Raw genomic sequence first — 16225 nt, 5'->3', positions numbered from 1 at the left:
ATCCGGGCGTTGGCATCCTTCATGCGGTGGAGCCACTGCAGCGGGGCGTGGTCCGAACAGAGGGTGAATGAGCGTCCCAGGAGGTAATAGCGCAGGGAGCCGACCGCCCACCGGATGGCCAGGCACTCCTTCTCCACGGTGCTGTACCGGCGCTCGCGCTCCGCTAGCTTCCGGCTGATGTACAGGACAGGGCGGTCAGCTCCCCTCACCTGCTGAGACAAAACGGCTCCCAGCCCTCTGTCCGAGGCGTCAGTCTGCAGAACAAACGGGAGGGAAAAGTTAGGAGTGTGAAGCAGCGGCTCCCCACAGAGAGCGTTTTTCACTCGCACAAACGCCGCCTGGCACGGCCCCGTCCACTGGACCAGCTCCGGGGCACCCTTTCGAGTGAGATCGGTCAGGGGGCTGGTTAGCTGCGCAAACCCCGGCACGAAGCGACGATAGTAACCCGCCAACCCCAAGAACCGTCTCACCTCCTTTTTCGTCCTGGGGCGCGGGCAGGATGCGATAGCCGCCGTCTTCTCCACTTGTGGACGCACCTGCCCGCCCCCCAGGTGGTACCCCAGATACTGCACCTCCCTCCGTCCAACCGCGCACTTCTTCGGATTGGCCGTGAGCCCCGCCCCCCTCAGGGACTCCAGGACCGCGGCCACCCGCAGCACATGCTCCGCCCAGGTGCCGCTGTGGATGATCACGCCATCCAGGTAGGCGGCAGCATACGCCGCGTGCGGACGCAGTACCCGGTCCATGAGACGCTGGAAAGTGGCCGGGGCCCCGAACAGGCCGAACGGGAGTGTCACGAACTGGTACAAACCGTACGGAGTGGAGAAGGCCGTTTTCTCCCTGGCCTCGGCAGACAAGGGAATCTGCCAGTAGCCCTTGGTTAAGTCCAGCGTCGTGAAAAAGCGGGCCGTGCCTAACCGGTCCAGGAGCTCGTCGACCCGAGGCATGGAGTAGGCATCAAAGCGTGACACTTCGTTCACCCTGCGATAGTCGACACAGAACCGTATAGACCCATCCTTCTTCGCCACCAGAACGATGGGGCTACACCAGGCGCTGTGCGACTCTTCTATCACTCCCATTTTCAGCATTTCAGCCAATTCCCTCTGCACGATTTTTCGCTTATGCTCCGGGAGCCTGTAGGGCCGTGAACGCACCGTCACGCCGGGCTGCGTCACGAAATGGTGCTCGATGAGGGACGTCCGGCCGGGCAGGGGGGAGAACACGTCCGCAAAGCGCTGTTGCAACGCGACAACGTCCACTCTCTGGGCCTGTGTGAGATGGTCATCACAAGGGAGGGAGGCGGGAATGATAGAATTTGGCACCTCAGGCCCCAACTCATCTCTCTCCTTCACCAGGCTCACCAGAGATGCGGTTTCAACCTCTCTCCACGCTTTAAGGAGATTGAGGTGATAAATCTGCGTGGCCCCTCCCCTGTCCAACCGAGCGACCTCATAGTCCACGTCCCCGACACGCCGTGTGACCACAAAGGGACCTTGCCACTTGGCGAGCAACCTCGAGCTGGAAGAAGGGAGTAACACAAGCACTTTATCTCCCGGTGAAAATTGCCTGAGTCTAGCCCCTCTGTCGTACAGGCGTTGCTGACGCTGCTGAGCCTGGAGCAAATTCTCCCGTGACAACCTCCCCAAAGTGTGGAGTTTTGCTCTCAGGTCCAACACGTACTGTATCTCATTTTTGGCGGGGCTCGGACCGTCCTCCCAGCTTTCTTTAATCAGGTCGAACACCCCACGTGGCCTCCTGCCAAACAGCAGTTCAAAGGGAGAAAATCCCGTGGAGGCCTGGGGCACCTCCCGCACTGCGAATAACAGAGGGTCTAGCCAGCGATCCCAATTGCGTTCATCCTCGTTAATGAACTTACGAATCATGGACTTTAAAGTCTTATTCAGCCGCTCCACCAGCCCGTCAGTCTGAGGGTGGTAGACGCTGGTCCGAATAGATTTAATGCCCAGTAATTCGTACAGTTCCTGCAGTGTACGAGACATGAACGACGTGCCCTGGTCAGTCAGTATCTCTTTCGGGATTCCGACTCGGGAGATGACCTGAAACAGTGCCTGCGCCACACTCTTAGCCGAGATGGTGCGCAGCGGAACTGCTTCCGGGTACCGCGTTGCATAATCCACCAGGACTAACACAAAGCGGTAACCGCGTGCACTCCGGTGAAACGGCCCGATGAGGTCCATGCCGATGCGCTCAAATGGGACCTCAATGAGGGGGAGAGGGCGCAGAGGCGCTCTCGGTATGGCCGGTTGATTAACAAGTTGGCAGTCCGGGCAGGACGCGCACCAGCGGCGCACATCCCCTCGGATGCCAGGCCAATAAAATCGGGCCGTTATTCGCTCCAGAGTTTTCTCGTATCCCATATGCCCTGCCATGGGGTCATAATGAGCCACCTGGAAAAGCGTTTCCCGGCGGCCCTGCGGCACCAACAACTGGGTGCGTGTTTCCTCAGTCTGAGTGTCACGACTCACTCGATATAATCGGTCATTTAATAAGATGAAACGTGGGTAGGTCTGCGCGGCCTCAGGGCGCACCACGTGACCATCAATAGCCATCACTTGGTCAAAGGCTGAGCGTAGGGTGCCGTCACGAGACTGCTCCAGTGGGAAATCACCCATGGGGGACACTTCCGGGGCCGGCGGGACGTCCCGTGAGGGACCCGCCGGCTCCTCCCCCCCGGAGTCGGTGTCGGACGACCCCGCGTCACCGCTGAATGCCGCGCACATGCTACACCCCGCTTCCGGTCGTGATCGCACCCCCGCGTACTGCCCCAGTAGCTGATGAAACCCCGGCCAATTGGTACCCAGAATCAGGGGGTGCGACAGGCGCGGGCTAACCGCCGCCGTTACCCTATGTGTATGGCCCTTGTATTTTAGCAGCAGCGGCACTATGGGGTACCGGTGCACATCACCATGAACACACCTCACCTCCACCCACTCGGCCTCCAATAATGCCCCGGGGCGAACCAAGCCTTGGTGCACGAGGGTCTGTGTGCAGCCCGTGTCCACCAACGCTTGGCGTATACCCCCTCGAGTCCTTACCGGAATACTGTATGTCCCTCCTGGACCGGGGGAGGGTGCTGGGGCGCCAGCAACGCGGAACACCTGCCCCACTTCCATAAGCGGACAATCCCTCCTCAGGTGTCCCGGCTGCCCACACTTCCAACACTCCGGCCCCGGCGTTTGTGCTGCCCTCCGTGGCTCGGGGGCGGCTCCACTCGGCTCGGTTCCCCTGGACGGCACCATTGCCGCGAAAGGGTTAGTGGGGCTCAGCGCCGGCAGCCGCTCTGCCTGCCCTGGTGCCGGCACACGGCGCCTCGGGGCCGGCACTGGGGCCTGTTTGTTCGGCCTCCGTCCGGCGTCCCCGGACTCCCCTGCTCCAGCGGCAAGGTGGTCCTCCGCCAGCGTCACCGCTACCTCCAAGCTTGCGGGCCGGTGGCACCGGACCCATCTCGCCGTCTCCGCTGGCAATCCCTCCGTGAACTGCTCCAGCACCACCTTGTCCACCAGCTTTGTCTCGCCCTCCGATGTTCCCGGCTGCAGCCAGCGCACCGCCGCATCGCGCAGCTGTCGGGCCCAGGCGAATGGTCGGTCCGATGTAGCCAGCCGACAGGCCCGGAACCGCCGGCGATGGTCTTCGGCGGTGAGCCCCAGCCTGTCCACCACCGCCCGGCTCACATCCGGGAAGCTGCTCCTGGACGCCGGAGGCAGACTCAGGGCCGCTGTTTGTGCTTCCCCAGACAGCAGGGGGAGCAGCCGCGGAGCCCACTCCTCCCGCGGCCATTGGCACGCCTCCGCCGTGGCACGGAAGGTCTCCAGAAAAATCTGTGGGTCGTCCCCGTCCCCCATCCGGGGCACCGTCACCGACAGTGGCGAGGGCTTCGGCGTGGCAGCGGCCCCGACCAGCCGCTCCAGAACTTGTGTCTGTCTGCTCCCGCAGCGCGGCCAGGTGGGCACGCTGGTCGGCCGCCTGATCTCGGCTCATCGCCGCCATCTCCGCCAGCATCTGCGCCAAGAATTGCAGGGGCTGGGCGGGTGGCGCGGTCTGTGGGACGGACATTTCCCCACCGGCACTTTCCTGGGTTTCGGCACCACTTGTGGAATACACCAGGCACAAACACACGCAGGTATGTACTGCCAAATTCCACATTTATTTGTTTGTTTACACAGCTGACTCAGTCGCACAGCCTGACAGCTCACGAGCCCAGCTGATCTCTCGCCGCTCCTCCCCGTCTCACTATAAACACAGCGGAGGGAGACCATCATTAGTACATAAACACCATCAGCTGTTCTTACCGGCCTCGCAGCGCCGCCCTGTTGAGCCTTCTGCTCCACTCCTCCCCGGCAGCTGCGCCCGGGGCCACGCCTCCGCCACACAAACATCAAAGCTCCTTCACGTGATCAGGGCTGTCTGCAGACACCTCAATGCATTTTGCCACAGCAATATAAAGAAACGCACAAACACTCTTAGAACATGCAGTGAATGCACTGTTTGTAGTCTCAGTATAAACATGCCACAGTCACTTCCAGCTGCACCATGCAAGAACCGCATTAGCTGCTCAAATGGATGCTTTTCAGAACGACTCAGATTTACCGCTCAATGATTGAATAATAAACCATACAACACAGCAATCTGTGCTTTTGGCCTCATGATAATAAAATAGTTCAATGTAAGCTTCATATGGACTTTTCTATTACAGGAGTAGCTGCAGCAAAAGCAGGATATTCTGTGTTTGTGGCTGAAACACATTAAAGTCCGTGGATTCAACGCCTTGTTTGGAGATATAACTGTTGACTTGAATAAATGCTGCGGCGCCTGACGGTCTAATCTGATGTTTCCCCGACAAACATCTTTTTTGGCTACAATGTGAACAGCAGCATTTTAAAGCAGCAGCATGGAGCAGTGACCTCATGCTGTAGTACTTAAACATTTTGCCTTACATGAAAAAGATCTGAGACCGGAACGAAACACAAGCCCACCCTCAGAGGGTCGAGCCAGTGTGCTGGTCCTAAACAAACATCAACAGGAGGCTTCGATTCAGACTGATCTATTTCAATGTTAGTTTTAGAGAAGAAGAAGAAAGTTGTACGGTAAAATCTGAAGTCCTCAAACTCTTGATCGTCTTAGTGCTTAGCTAACTGTGAATGCACTGGGAAAGTCTCCTACAGACACGGGAGCCTGTCTCACCTGTACAGACAGAAAGGTGGAAGAGGAATGCCACCGCTCATGTGATAACATGTAATATCCATTCACACTGCAAACAGCTGGGCTGACAACAAGCACGCACACTTTTCACACACTGTCTGTTTAAAGTTGCACAGCATTCATAATTTCACTTGGTTTCAAAGATGTCTGTTACTGATAAAATCCGTCTTTGGAATTCACTTTGTGCATTTTTACCTCTACTTCTGTACGACTCCTGAACCAAGAGACGCAGACACCTGGAGATAAGACACTTCATGTCTATTGTTAGAGACAGCAACTTACTCAGCAGTCTGTCAGGAAACAACTCGGCTAAAACGTCTGTCGTACTTAAAGACAGGGATCCTCTGCAGCTGTGTACGACTCACATGTCATTGACTTTCTTCTGACTCATCAACTTTTCAAAGCCTGCACGTTTAATTAAGGTGCAGCAACTCTTAAAAAGCATTTGAGAAATATTTGAGGCTGTTGTGGGTGTTGCTCGGAGGCAAGGTGGGGTCAGGTTAGCGGCAGTGAGGATGTGCCGTTTCCTAAAACTGGATTCCTGCGTGCTTCTCATTCCTGCCTCAGCTGTCAGATGTAGTTCAGTCACTTCCAGTGCTGGCTTCACTGCGCCCAGTTATCAAGCTTTGTCTACCTTCACTCCCACCTTAGTCTACATTACCTCATTCATACAAGTGTTTGCTTGTATTCATTATCAGTATTTTGGACTTTTGTGTCATTATTACGGTTGAATTAAAAACTCTAGCCTCTATACTGATTTATCTCTCATATATACCTTTCACTGCGTCCACTGTTTCATGCCTACTGAGTCCTACACGTCCCCCTGTTGGACTGACAGGGTTCTAGTGACACAGTGCACCTACATCTGCAGGGAGCTGCAGACAGCCTATCTGCAGAGAGCATCTGCTGCCAAACGGAGGCAGTGTCCAAAGTATGTGGTCGAACCGGTCTGTGGGCTGCTCTTCCTCGTGCTGTTGTTGGTCTCTGAGAGCCGCAGAGAACAACTAAATCATATCATGCAAAGAACAGAAGGGAAACTGAGTGTTAAAGACAATGTAAAGTGTGCACTGCAGCCACTGCAGCTGCATTTCATACTGCACTCTTTATCTTTGATGCCTCTTGCATTTCTCCTGATGCTAAGCTTCTTCTCTGTTCAGGTCGGCTTGTCAACCAGCCAGCGTCTGCTCAGTGCAAGGTCGAGGTATGCGCTGTTGGCTTTGTGTGGTTAAACACATTTCTCAACCACAGTATTACTCAACACAAGAGTCGGTAAGACCAGACATATTATCGTTTACTCTGTGGTACCAAGAGCAGGCTGTCATGTGTTTGTGGCAGCGAATGTGGAGGTCAGAGTGGGCTTATCATCATTTCATTTCACCACACAGCACTGACATTTCAACAAATCTTTGGATATGCACTTGTGGCTGGTCTTTACCTTTGAAGAAGCTCTTAACCCTCAGATATCCCACGCTGAGACGGAGGACTGACAGCTTGTCCAGGCGAGAGCGCACCTCCTCAGGAAACGGCAGCAGGTCCATCAGCCTGTCAAGCTCCCCGTTCAGCCGATCCCGGTGGCGCTTTGACGGGTTGGATTTAACCACTGCATTGCCCTCACTGACCTTCTTTCTGAGGAATTACAAGAAAAAAATCTGGTTAGTGATTTCATGGCAAAATATGAATGAGCCTGGCTAACCGGGGTGCAGCACGGCACATGGATGCACTGAGTCAGCCGTGCATCAGAGCTGCATGTGTTACTAAACCGTGACGAGACAAACTCAGAGCGAGAAATCCAACTCTGATGCTAACATGACACCAGAGGAACATATCTATTGTTCTAAACACCAGAACAAAGCAGACTGGCTGTTTTTTCCCAAGGAAACAATCTTCAGCTCAGGATAAATAGTACAGACAGCAGTTTACACAACACACGTTTCCACAAGTCATTCGATCAGGAGGAAGACCAGTTTTTAACCACGACACCCGCGGACATCTGTTTGACCACCCATGCTCAAATGCAAAGGGGGAACTCATGAGGCTCACTGGAGATACATGTCATTACTCACAAATCACAAACACATGCTGAACTGGGAGGAAGACCAAGTGTCAGTGAAAGTGAGCGATCAGCACTGTTATCATTCCTTCAGTGAACACCTGCAAACTCACCGCACGAGGAGAAATACCGCCAAATGTTCAGAAAACAACCACCTGCTTAAGTCTACACGGCAGCTCACTCGTGCCAGGATCACCAGATGGAGCAAAAGCGTGAGAAGTCTCAGGAATGACAATCCTGCAGTTCAGACAGTAAACATGAAACCAAATTTGTGACAGATGCTGTTTCAGGTTCCAGCAGCGTAAGCCCAACATGGCCTACGTCACGAAACTACGAGTTATAGTCAGTCATGAATGCTACAAAGCTTTTGCTTTATTTATGTGGAAATGATCAAAGACCCTACTCTTATATTTTGTCTTCTTCTACAACACTTTAACCCTTTAAGACCTACCATAGAACCAAGTCCGCCAGAGCTTATATTATATTTTTACATGCTGTGGAGCCATTTTTGGGAGCATTTCAAGTTGCTATACATCAATACAACCATTATAGCCCAGATTTTAATAATATGTATTCATTAAGTGCATAGTAATTACATAAATTGCAAAAAAGTGCAATAAACTACAAAAAATTGAAAATCGTTTTTGATTTTTTAACATATATTTGTAGTTAGAGAAATTTAAGAGACTTATCCCTCAAAACTGTAAATACAAAAAAGTTGCACAAAATAGTTTCCCCACCACAGGAAGTTTATTTTGAGTGTCTTCATAGTTTTATTTTTGAAATACACCAATTTTTATATACTGCAGGAAAAACAAAAATAAATATTATAGTGCAAATTTGCAAAAAAGCAGCATATGCATCAAAATAAACTATTTCCAGCAGTGCAGTATGAGTCCTAAGCATCCCAGAAACGACACAGAAAGTCATAAAGTCAAAGATAACTTTTAAAAAGAGCAGTATAGGCCCTGAGGCCCTGATCGCAAAAAAGACTACATTTACGCGAAAATGACGTCACTTCCGGTTTCGGGCAGGTAATGGCGGAAATGCAAAAGTTCGCGCTGACGTCTATTCCAACGTAGGAAGTGTTATGGACAGCTGATCGGATCGGTAAAGCGTGTTTCTGGAATATTATGTTTTTGTTCCTGCAAGCGCTTTTTATGCAGTTTTTGCAAAGCTTTATGTGGAAGGAAACCGTGACCGAGGACAAGCTGATGGCATAAGATGTAAGTACAACTCCTCCGGTTTCATATGCAAAAAAAAATTTTGCGCTAGCTTACGTGGTTGCAGAGCTACCGGGATTTAAAAATAGTTACGCAAAACAGAGCGTGCCCGCTCCGACCGGCTCTAAAGGGTTAAACTTGTAACATCCAGAATTAAGATTTTAGATCGTTATATATGTTCACTATTTAAAAACAGCTGTATAATCTCTACATACATGTTTATGTCAGAAAATAAATGACAGCTGAATATCCAGTAATAAAACAGAAACTGTCAGCTTGACAGAAACAATCACTTGGTTTATGTTGTGACCATTGAAGCACACACTGACTGATATGGAAACAAATGATCAGGATGACTTCTTCCATGTTCTCCCTCCTACTTCTGTGCTGAACAATAACCTGGGATTTAACTAACCAATGTATTTTAGAGATTGTTCTAAACGGTCTTTCTTGTGATAAATCACATATTTCAGACATGGATTAATTCTTATAACTGACACCAGCGTAGTGTCAACTGACCCCCAGCAACTCTAGCCATGAACCATGACTTGATGTGAGTCTGTCTGAAAACCTTAAACTGAGCAGGATTCATTATTAATGAGTAAAAAAAATCATGTGTGTGATTGTGTGGATGACTGAATGTAGTGTAAAGTGCTACACAAATGCAGGCCATTTACCATTTTACAAAACTTCCACAATAATATTACGACAGGTTAAACTAGGGTTTGCCTTAAGCTGCATCCACACTCATGGCAACAGACTCATGGCGAGTCACATTTCAGGCTCTGGTTGCCCGGTTTGCTACCAGGTCATGTCTCAATCAGTGGTATTCATTACTCTCATTACTCGTCACTTTTTTCAGCTTCCCGTCCACTTCCTGATGCCGGCAGTTATTCACTTGGAGTTGTGCTGTCTACCAACCGAGGTTATCTCTTCTGCTGATTCAACAGTTTCTACATCTCCTACAGGAAATGGTAAATGTGTTGATTCTTTCTACCCTCCCGGAGCATTCAAAGCACTTTATACATTCATACAAGCACCATTTCTATCTAACAGTCACACTCGGCATTGGAGAGCAGCTTGGGGTTAGTATCTGACCCAAGGATATTTGACTGGATTAGCCAGGGATTTAACCATCAACCTTCCGATTAGCAGATGACCTGCTCTAGCAGCTCTCCCAGTGTATCTTTGCACTGTGGTAGTCATGCGTCCTCCTTTTCTTATTCTTTTCTGTGCTTTATGGTGGATGGCGCCACCAAAAAGGACCAGGATGGAGCGCCAACCAGATAATTACCGTTGCTTTACATTTTTATAATATGTATATTATCGACATATTATTTGTAATTAATTTTGCAGTTACGGTCATTATCCGGTTGTTCAGTCTGACGTCACTAGCCGTGTCTGGACCTAAACTCCGCTGCAGGTCCATATATCAAACGATCACTATGGCATTACTGAGAGTTGAAAAACTGTCTAAAGTCTTTCATCTTTAATAAAATGATCAGCGTTCTGCTCTACCAGGTGTAACAATTGAGTTTAACATCCAGGCATCCATGAAAACAGAATTTATGACATTTAACGGAGTTAGAAGTTAGCAGGGAGTTAGCTCGCTAGCTTCTATCTAAATACAATATAGCATGTCCTGACTGCGGGGTTTTGGAAACAAATTAAAACGTACAGCTCTGCTGTCACTTCCAGCATAAATGAAGACAGAAAACTAAACAGCAGTGACGTTTGTAGGGTTACTGAAGTTGGGCTAGCTGGTATATAATGATGTGCTACGTGACCGCTAGCGACACAGCTATGTTAGCACAATATAAACAAGCTAACTTTTTTTCCACTCGATAAAAGTTACCGTGAGTGTTCTCGGTGGTCAGGAACAAATGTAATCGCATGGCAGGATGCTGTAAAAGGACCAAACTTCAGCCAGGAGAACGACTGAGATAATCCATCCACAATACGAGGTTAGTCATTCATATACTGCTGCATGGGCTGGGCTGTAGTTACATCCTAAGGTTTTAAAAACTGAGCTTAAATAAATGATTAGCGGTAATAAAAGCCGAGGGAGGTCAACAGGGATCACTGACTGTTTTAGGAGCTTTTTGAGATCAAATAGAAGAAAATGCATACAACACAACACAAAAGCCATATTAAACTACTTTAGGCCCGGAAGCAGGATTCGTCACGTCATCACTTAACGACCGGATACTGTGACACCTCAACATGAAAGAGTTCAATTCATATGAACAGACTCGTCAGGGAACAGCTGTGTCTCTACAGCCGGAGGCTTTTCTTCAAATCTTTTCTTATGAAGTGGAACCGATCAGTAAACTGTGTTAGTCTAATCACATTAAACCACTTGGTTTACCAGTAACATCCCCTTCAACTACTACTGTAGCATATTTAGAGTTTGTGGCTGTCTTTCTCTCTTTACCAAAACTCTGGTTAATGGCAGGTTATTAAATTTCCTCCTGCAGCACTAACTCGACTTACCCGAGCTGTACCTTCCCACAAATGGTGCAAGCCTGACTTCACTCTCAAGAAATGCTAGCACACACAAAAGGCAGCGTTCAGAAGCATTTTTTCCACTTTGCTTTGCCATGGATCACAGGGTTGAAGACATCTGGGGACTCGCTGTATAAAAGGAAGATGTTTTAGCATATCTGTTAGGATTCCTCATCTCAACAGGGCAAAGCAGGGATATGAACCCAGAGTCCTCCGTCTCAGCTGTAAGGCAGCGCTGATGCTCATTTGTCTGCTCTGAACAGGCAGCGCGTCTGCCAGATGCAGAAGGATGACTCGGTGGTGCAAAAGTATGAAACACATGCTGACAAACACAGGTGGCAAAACTGGAAGCAGAAGAGTGTCCTCGACAGAGGAAAAAGAATACTTACACTAAATCCCACGTGTTCTACATACATGTGAAAAAAGACAGAGACATGACAAATGAGTGACAGTGACAATACTGGAGTCAGGACCACGAGAGCTGAAAGAACATGGTTATTCCCATCTGCGGCTGTGCGTTGTGACCTGTCTGTATCCACTGAATCACACGAGGAGATCCCCAGCACAGAAAAGCTCAAACATTAGTGACAACAAGATGTAACATTAAGTCAGAAACAGCATGAAAGGATGAGCTGTGGTAGAGGTGGGTTGCAAAATGGCTTGCGGATGCACAGAAACAGCTTGAGTAGCATGGCCTGCATGAAATAACCATTTAGGTACGTTGGAGGGCATCAGCTGAGATCTGAGGACTGTGTGAGCTAAAGTAGCCTGAATGAACTAGTACTATGCCCGACATCGCTATAAAGAGAAACGATAGAATCAGAGGAAACCTCTTCAGTAATAATTTCATCTTCAGCATTAATCCTGTGTTTAAGTCATAATCAGTGGGAACACTGTGTTTTTGGTGGTGGAAGGAACAGGAGGAGTTTTTGAAGATTAATTATGTGTCAGTTCAAATAGTTTTGCTCCCTGATTGCAAAGTTTTAGGAGAACATTTTAAAAGCTTTTTATAGAAATGTGACATTAACGCACTGAATGTTGGTAGGGATTTGGATGAAAAGTTTCCTCAGGCCAGACCTGTGCAGGAGCTTTAAAAGGCTCCAGGGTGGGACTGCTTTCCCACTTTGAGCCCTCGTCTTTCACTCTGGGAGTAAAGCACGGAGGCAGGCAGCTGCTCTGAAGGCACACGGGACGCAGAAATGACTCTGCAGCTCTCTGACCTGCACCCTGCTGGTTATATTTGATGCACTCCACATTTATTGTGCATATTTTCTGTACACACATTGGTATTTCTGCTGAATGGTAGTGTTGACAGCATACATATTATTTGCACTTTATCTTGTGACACCTCAACATGAAACAGACGTGAGTCATTAGGGAACACTTCTCTGTGTGTGTTTGGTGGCTACATCCTTTCCTTTCGGGGAAAATAATAAAAAAAGGTTAAAAGCGTGCACTGTTTGTGTACAAGTGAAAATCGAAACAAAGGCCACAGAACAAAGGGTAACGTCCTGCCACACCTCTTATCAGCATGTCTCTGTGTTTTTCACAATCCCTTTAGATTACAAGTCAAAAGAAATGTTTGCACTGCAAGTATATTATCCCCATTAATAAGGACACAACTGCTCACTGCAGCGAACGCATGCTGATGCTATAAAGCGCACACCTTTAATCCATCGTCACTCACTGGAACCACCACACTGAACCTTTAATCCACTTAGTCTGTGTTGAGTACACATTCACACACAGAGAGAGCAGCAGGTAAGGAGCCCTACACACTACCATGGAACCAGACTCATCTCAGTGCTCGTGTTTCACCTGCTCTGTCAGGATGCCTCTGGCGCGTCTCCTGTTCAAACACACAGAGCCAATCACAGAGCTTTGCCTAATATGGCTCAACTTTGATTGGTACTAGCAGCACTTGTAATCTAGTCAAGAGCTCCACCTTTTTGGACCAATCTGATAAGGGACACCTGTAAGATAGTCCAGGATGGAGCTGTGGATATAAATGTACATTTCTTCGTGTTAATATTCTTAGTCTGTAAAGGCTCATTTTGTGTTTGATAGATGTGATAAACAATGAATTCAGTTCTGTTTTCAGACGTTTTACAGGTTTTGATTACCCTGAGCGCCCTGAGCCACTTTACAGCATGAGCCAGCCTCATGTATCTCCGTACCACTCTGCCCTCCCCAAGCACACCTCACTTCTTTACTAACAAAAATGACCAGCGGTGAAAAAAGTAAAGGACACACACACACACACACACACACACAGAGAAGAATGTCCAATCATCAGTTTGTGTCCTGAACCTCAAGTGCGTTCAGTTTATGCAGCAGGACAATGAAACACACTAGGGCTGGGCGATATGACCCAAAATTCATATCTCGATATTTTTTAGCTGGATGGCGATATAAGATCTAAATCTCTTTTATGCCCGTTTTGACAGGGAGAACACCGACCCTGTCCTGTCCCCTCTCCCCTCAACCGACCCTGCTCCGGTCCTGAGCACTCATGAGCTGAGGCGTGTGTTCCGGAGCATTAACACCAGGAAGGCGGCCGGGCCGGATGGAGTGCTGGGCCGGGTGCTAAAAGACTGTGCTGTGGACCTGGCGGACGTCTTCACCTCTATATATAACACCTCGCTGTCCTGTTCACTGGTACCATCCTGTTTCAAAGCAGCAACCATCGTTCCCATCCCAAAACCTTCAAATGTCACATGTCTGAACGATTTCAGACCTGTGGCACTCACCCCCATTCCCGCCAAATGCCTGGAGAGACTGGTCATTAAACACATCAGAGCTGCTTTTCCACCATCCCTGGACTCGCACCAGTTTGCATACAGGGAGAACCGGTCAACCGAGGATGCGATCGCCACAGTGCTGCACACATTACTGAAGCACTTGGAACACAGGAACACCTATGCACGGCTCCTCTTTGTAGACTACAGCTCGGCTTTTAATACCATCCGGCCATACAAACTCCGTCCCAAACTCCACCAACTGGGACTTAACTCCTCTCTGTGCAACTGGATTGTGGACTTCCTCACTAACCGTAGACAGAGTGTCAGAGTGGGTAAGAACACCTCTTCCACCCTTGTGGTCAACACCGGTGCCCCTCAGGGGTGTGTTCTGAGCCCTCTGCTATACACTCTCTTCACCCATGACTGTATTTCCTCCTGCGCTTCCAATCTCATTGTTAAGTTTGCCGATGACACTACAGTGCTCGGACTTATATCCAACAATGATGAGACAAACTATAGGACAGAGGTGCAACAACTAGAGTCATGGTGCCACGACAATAACTTGGTCTTAAACACCAAAAAGACCAAGGAGATCATTGTAGATTTCCGGAAGAGGGGTCATAACAACCATCTGCCTCTCTTCATTGGCAGTGAGGCGGTGGAGAGGGTGAGCAGTTTTAAATTCTTGGGGGTAACTGTGACCGAGGACCTGTCCTGGGGCAACCATATCACCTCAGTTGTACGGAAGGCCCAACAGCGCCTCTACTACCTGAGGAGACTGCGGAGCGCACACATTCCCAGATCTCTGATGTTGAACTTCTACAACTGTGCCATCAGCAGCGTTCTGACGTATGGATTTCTAGTGTGGTTCCCCAGCTGCACCAAGGCCGATCAGCAAGCACTCCAGCGGGTGGTGAAAGAAGCTGGCAGAATTATTGGAACAAGTCTGCCAGAGATCAGTAATATCTTCCCCACTCGCTGTCTGAGGAGGGTGCACAGTATCCTGCGGGACCAACATCACCCTGCGCGCCACCTTTTCCATCTGCTGCCCTCAGGGAGAAGGTACAGGTCTATACAGGCCAGAACATCCAGACTGGCCAACAGCCTGTATCCACAGGCTGTGAGGCTCCTGAACTCTCTGCCCCCCTCTCACGGACAATAACCATATCCAACTTCTTAATAGCAATGAACTGGTCTGCATTGGTGCATCATATCTTTATTCTCTTCCCCCTCCTGCCCCCCCCTCTTTCTTAAATAGATAACTATCATATCTGATATCATATCTCACAGTACAATAATATTGAATGGGTTGCATTGTTGTATTTTGTCATGTTTCTCAGGTCTTTGTCTGAATTTCTACGAACATTATTGCTAAGGATTGTCTTATTGCATTGGAGTCACACTGGGTTAAATATGTACACTTGGGTTTTAAGGGGTATTTATTATTTTCTTCTTTTTTTGGGGTTGTATGGAAGCCCCAAACGCAATTTCATTGTTCTTGACAATGACAATAAATAAATAAATACTAAATAAATACTAAATACTAAAGATATATATCTCGATTTTTTTTTTAAAGCTATAAGTTAAGAACGAACAGAGAGTTCTTAGTCACACTGTGTCCCAGATGTCACACGGGCACTTTTATTTACATACAGCGTAGATGTACATGAAGAAATTACTCAAAAATAAATTATCAGCATTTATTAAATAATCATGGTCCATAAATAAAAGAAAACTATGTTGTTTTTGTGTATAACAAAAAGCTCACAATTGTGCAGTCAAAATGTAAACTAATAGACGCTGAGCATAATAACAAAGAGACAGATTTCACAGCTGCACCACGTCTCTAAACAGGTGCCATTTGTGGTCCTTATACACACACTGTACGTATCACTCCGCGAGGCTCCTCCCCGGTAGCCGTAATCCTCCGACAATCCATCAAGTGGTGCAGCTCCGTAGCTTAGCAAAGTCATATTAAAACATTTTTTGACAGATTGCTGAGCGCTGTGTATCACATAAAATCGGTTCGCGGCCATCAAGCACAACCAGAATTCATACATAAGGCGCACTGTCGATTTTTGAGAAAATGAAAGGATTTTAGGCCGTGCAGCTCCTCCGGGCTGCATGTCGTTAGCGTGGTTAGCTCGCTAACACGTTGACGCCGTCCAGCCCCACGCACGGTAACTCGCTAATGGAGATTTTCCGCTTTCATCTTGTTATTGCCTGCAGGTGAAGTTATGGGGGAGGCGGAGTTGTGTTCAGTGAAGGAGAGGCGAGGCCGAGTAACGTTGCGTAGAGACAAAAGTGGACGAAAGAGAGGCAAACCTGCGGCTCCACAAGTATAATTATAACGTAACATAGACTATATCGATATAAAGGATATTGTCACATCTTATATCTCGTATGAAAATATATCGATATTTTTAAAAAACTCGATATATCGCCCAGCCCTAAAACACACCAAAAAGAAGCTCCACAGGTAGAGC

General features: G+C 48.6%; 1 protein-coding gene across 2 annotated transcripts in view; it reads right to left on the bottom strand.

The window, feature by feature from the left end:
• The window catches only part of LOC113007349 (aryl hydrocarbon receptor-like), a 37523-nt gene that overhangs the window by 17922 nt on the left and 3376 nt on the right, over positions 1–16225 (bottom strand). For both annotated transcript variants that reach the window (XM_026143795.2, XM_026143796.2), the window contains exon 2: positions 6656–6846. In XM_026143795.2, coding sequence (XP_025999580.2) covers positions 6656–6846 — 191 coding nt within the window. The remainder of the gene's footprint in view (positions 1–6655; positions 6847–16225) is intronic.

Source organism: Astatotilapia calliptera, chromosome 16 (genome assembly GCF_964374335.1).
Source record: "Astatotilapia calliptera chromosome 16, fAstCal68.1, whole genome shotgun sequence".
NCBI classification, from domain to species: domain Eukaryota; kingdom Metazoa; phylum Chordata; class Actinopteri; order Cichliformes; family Cichlidae; genus Astatotilapia; species Astatotilapia calliptera.
This window is presented reverse-complemented; position numbering and strand designations above follow the sequence as displayed.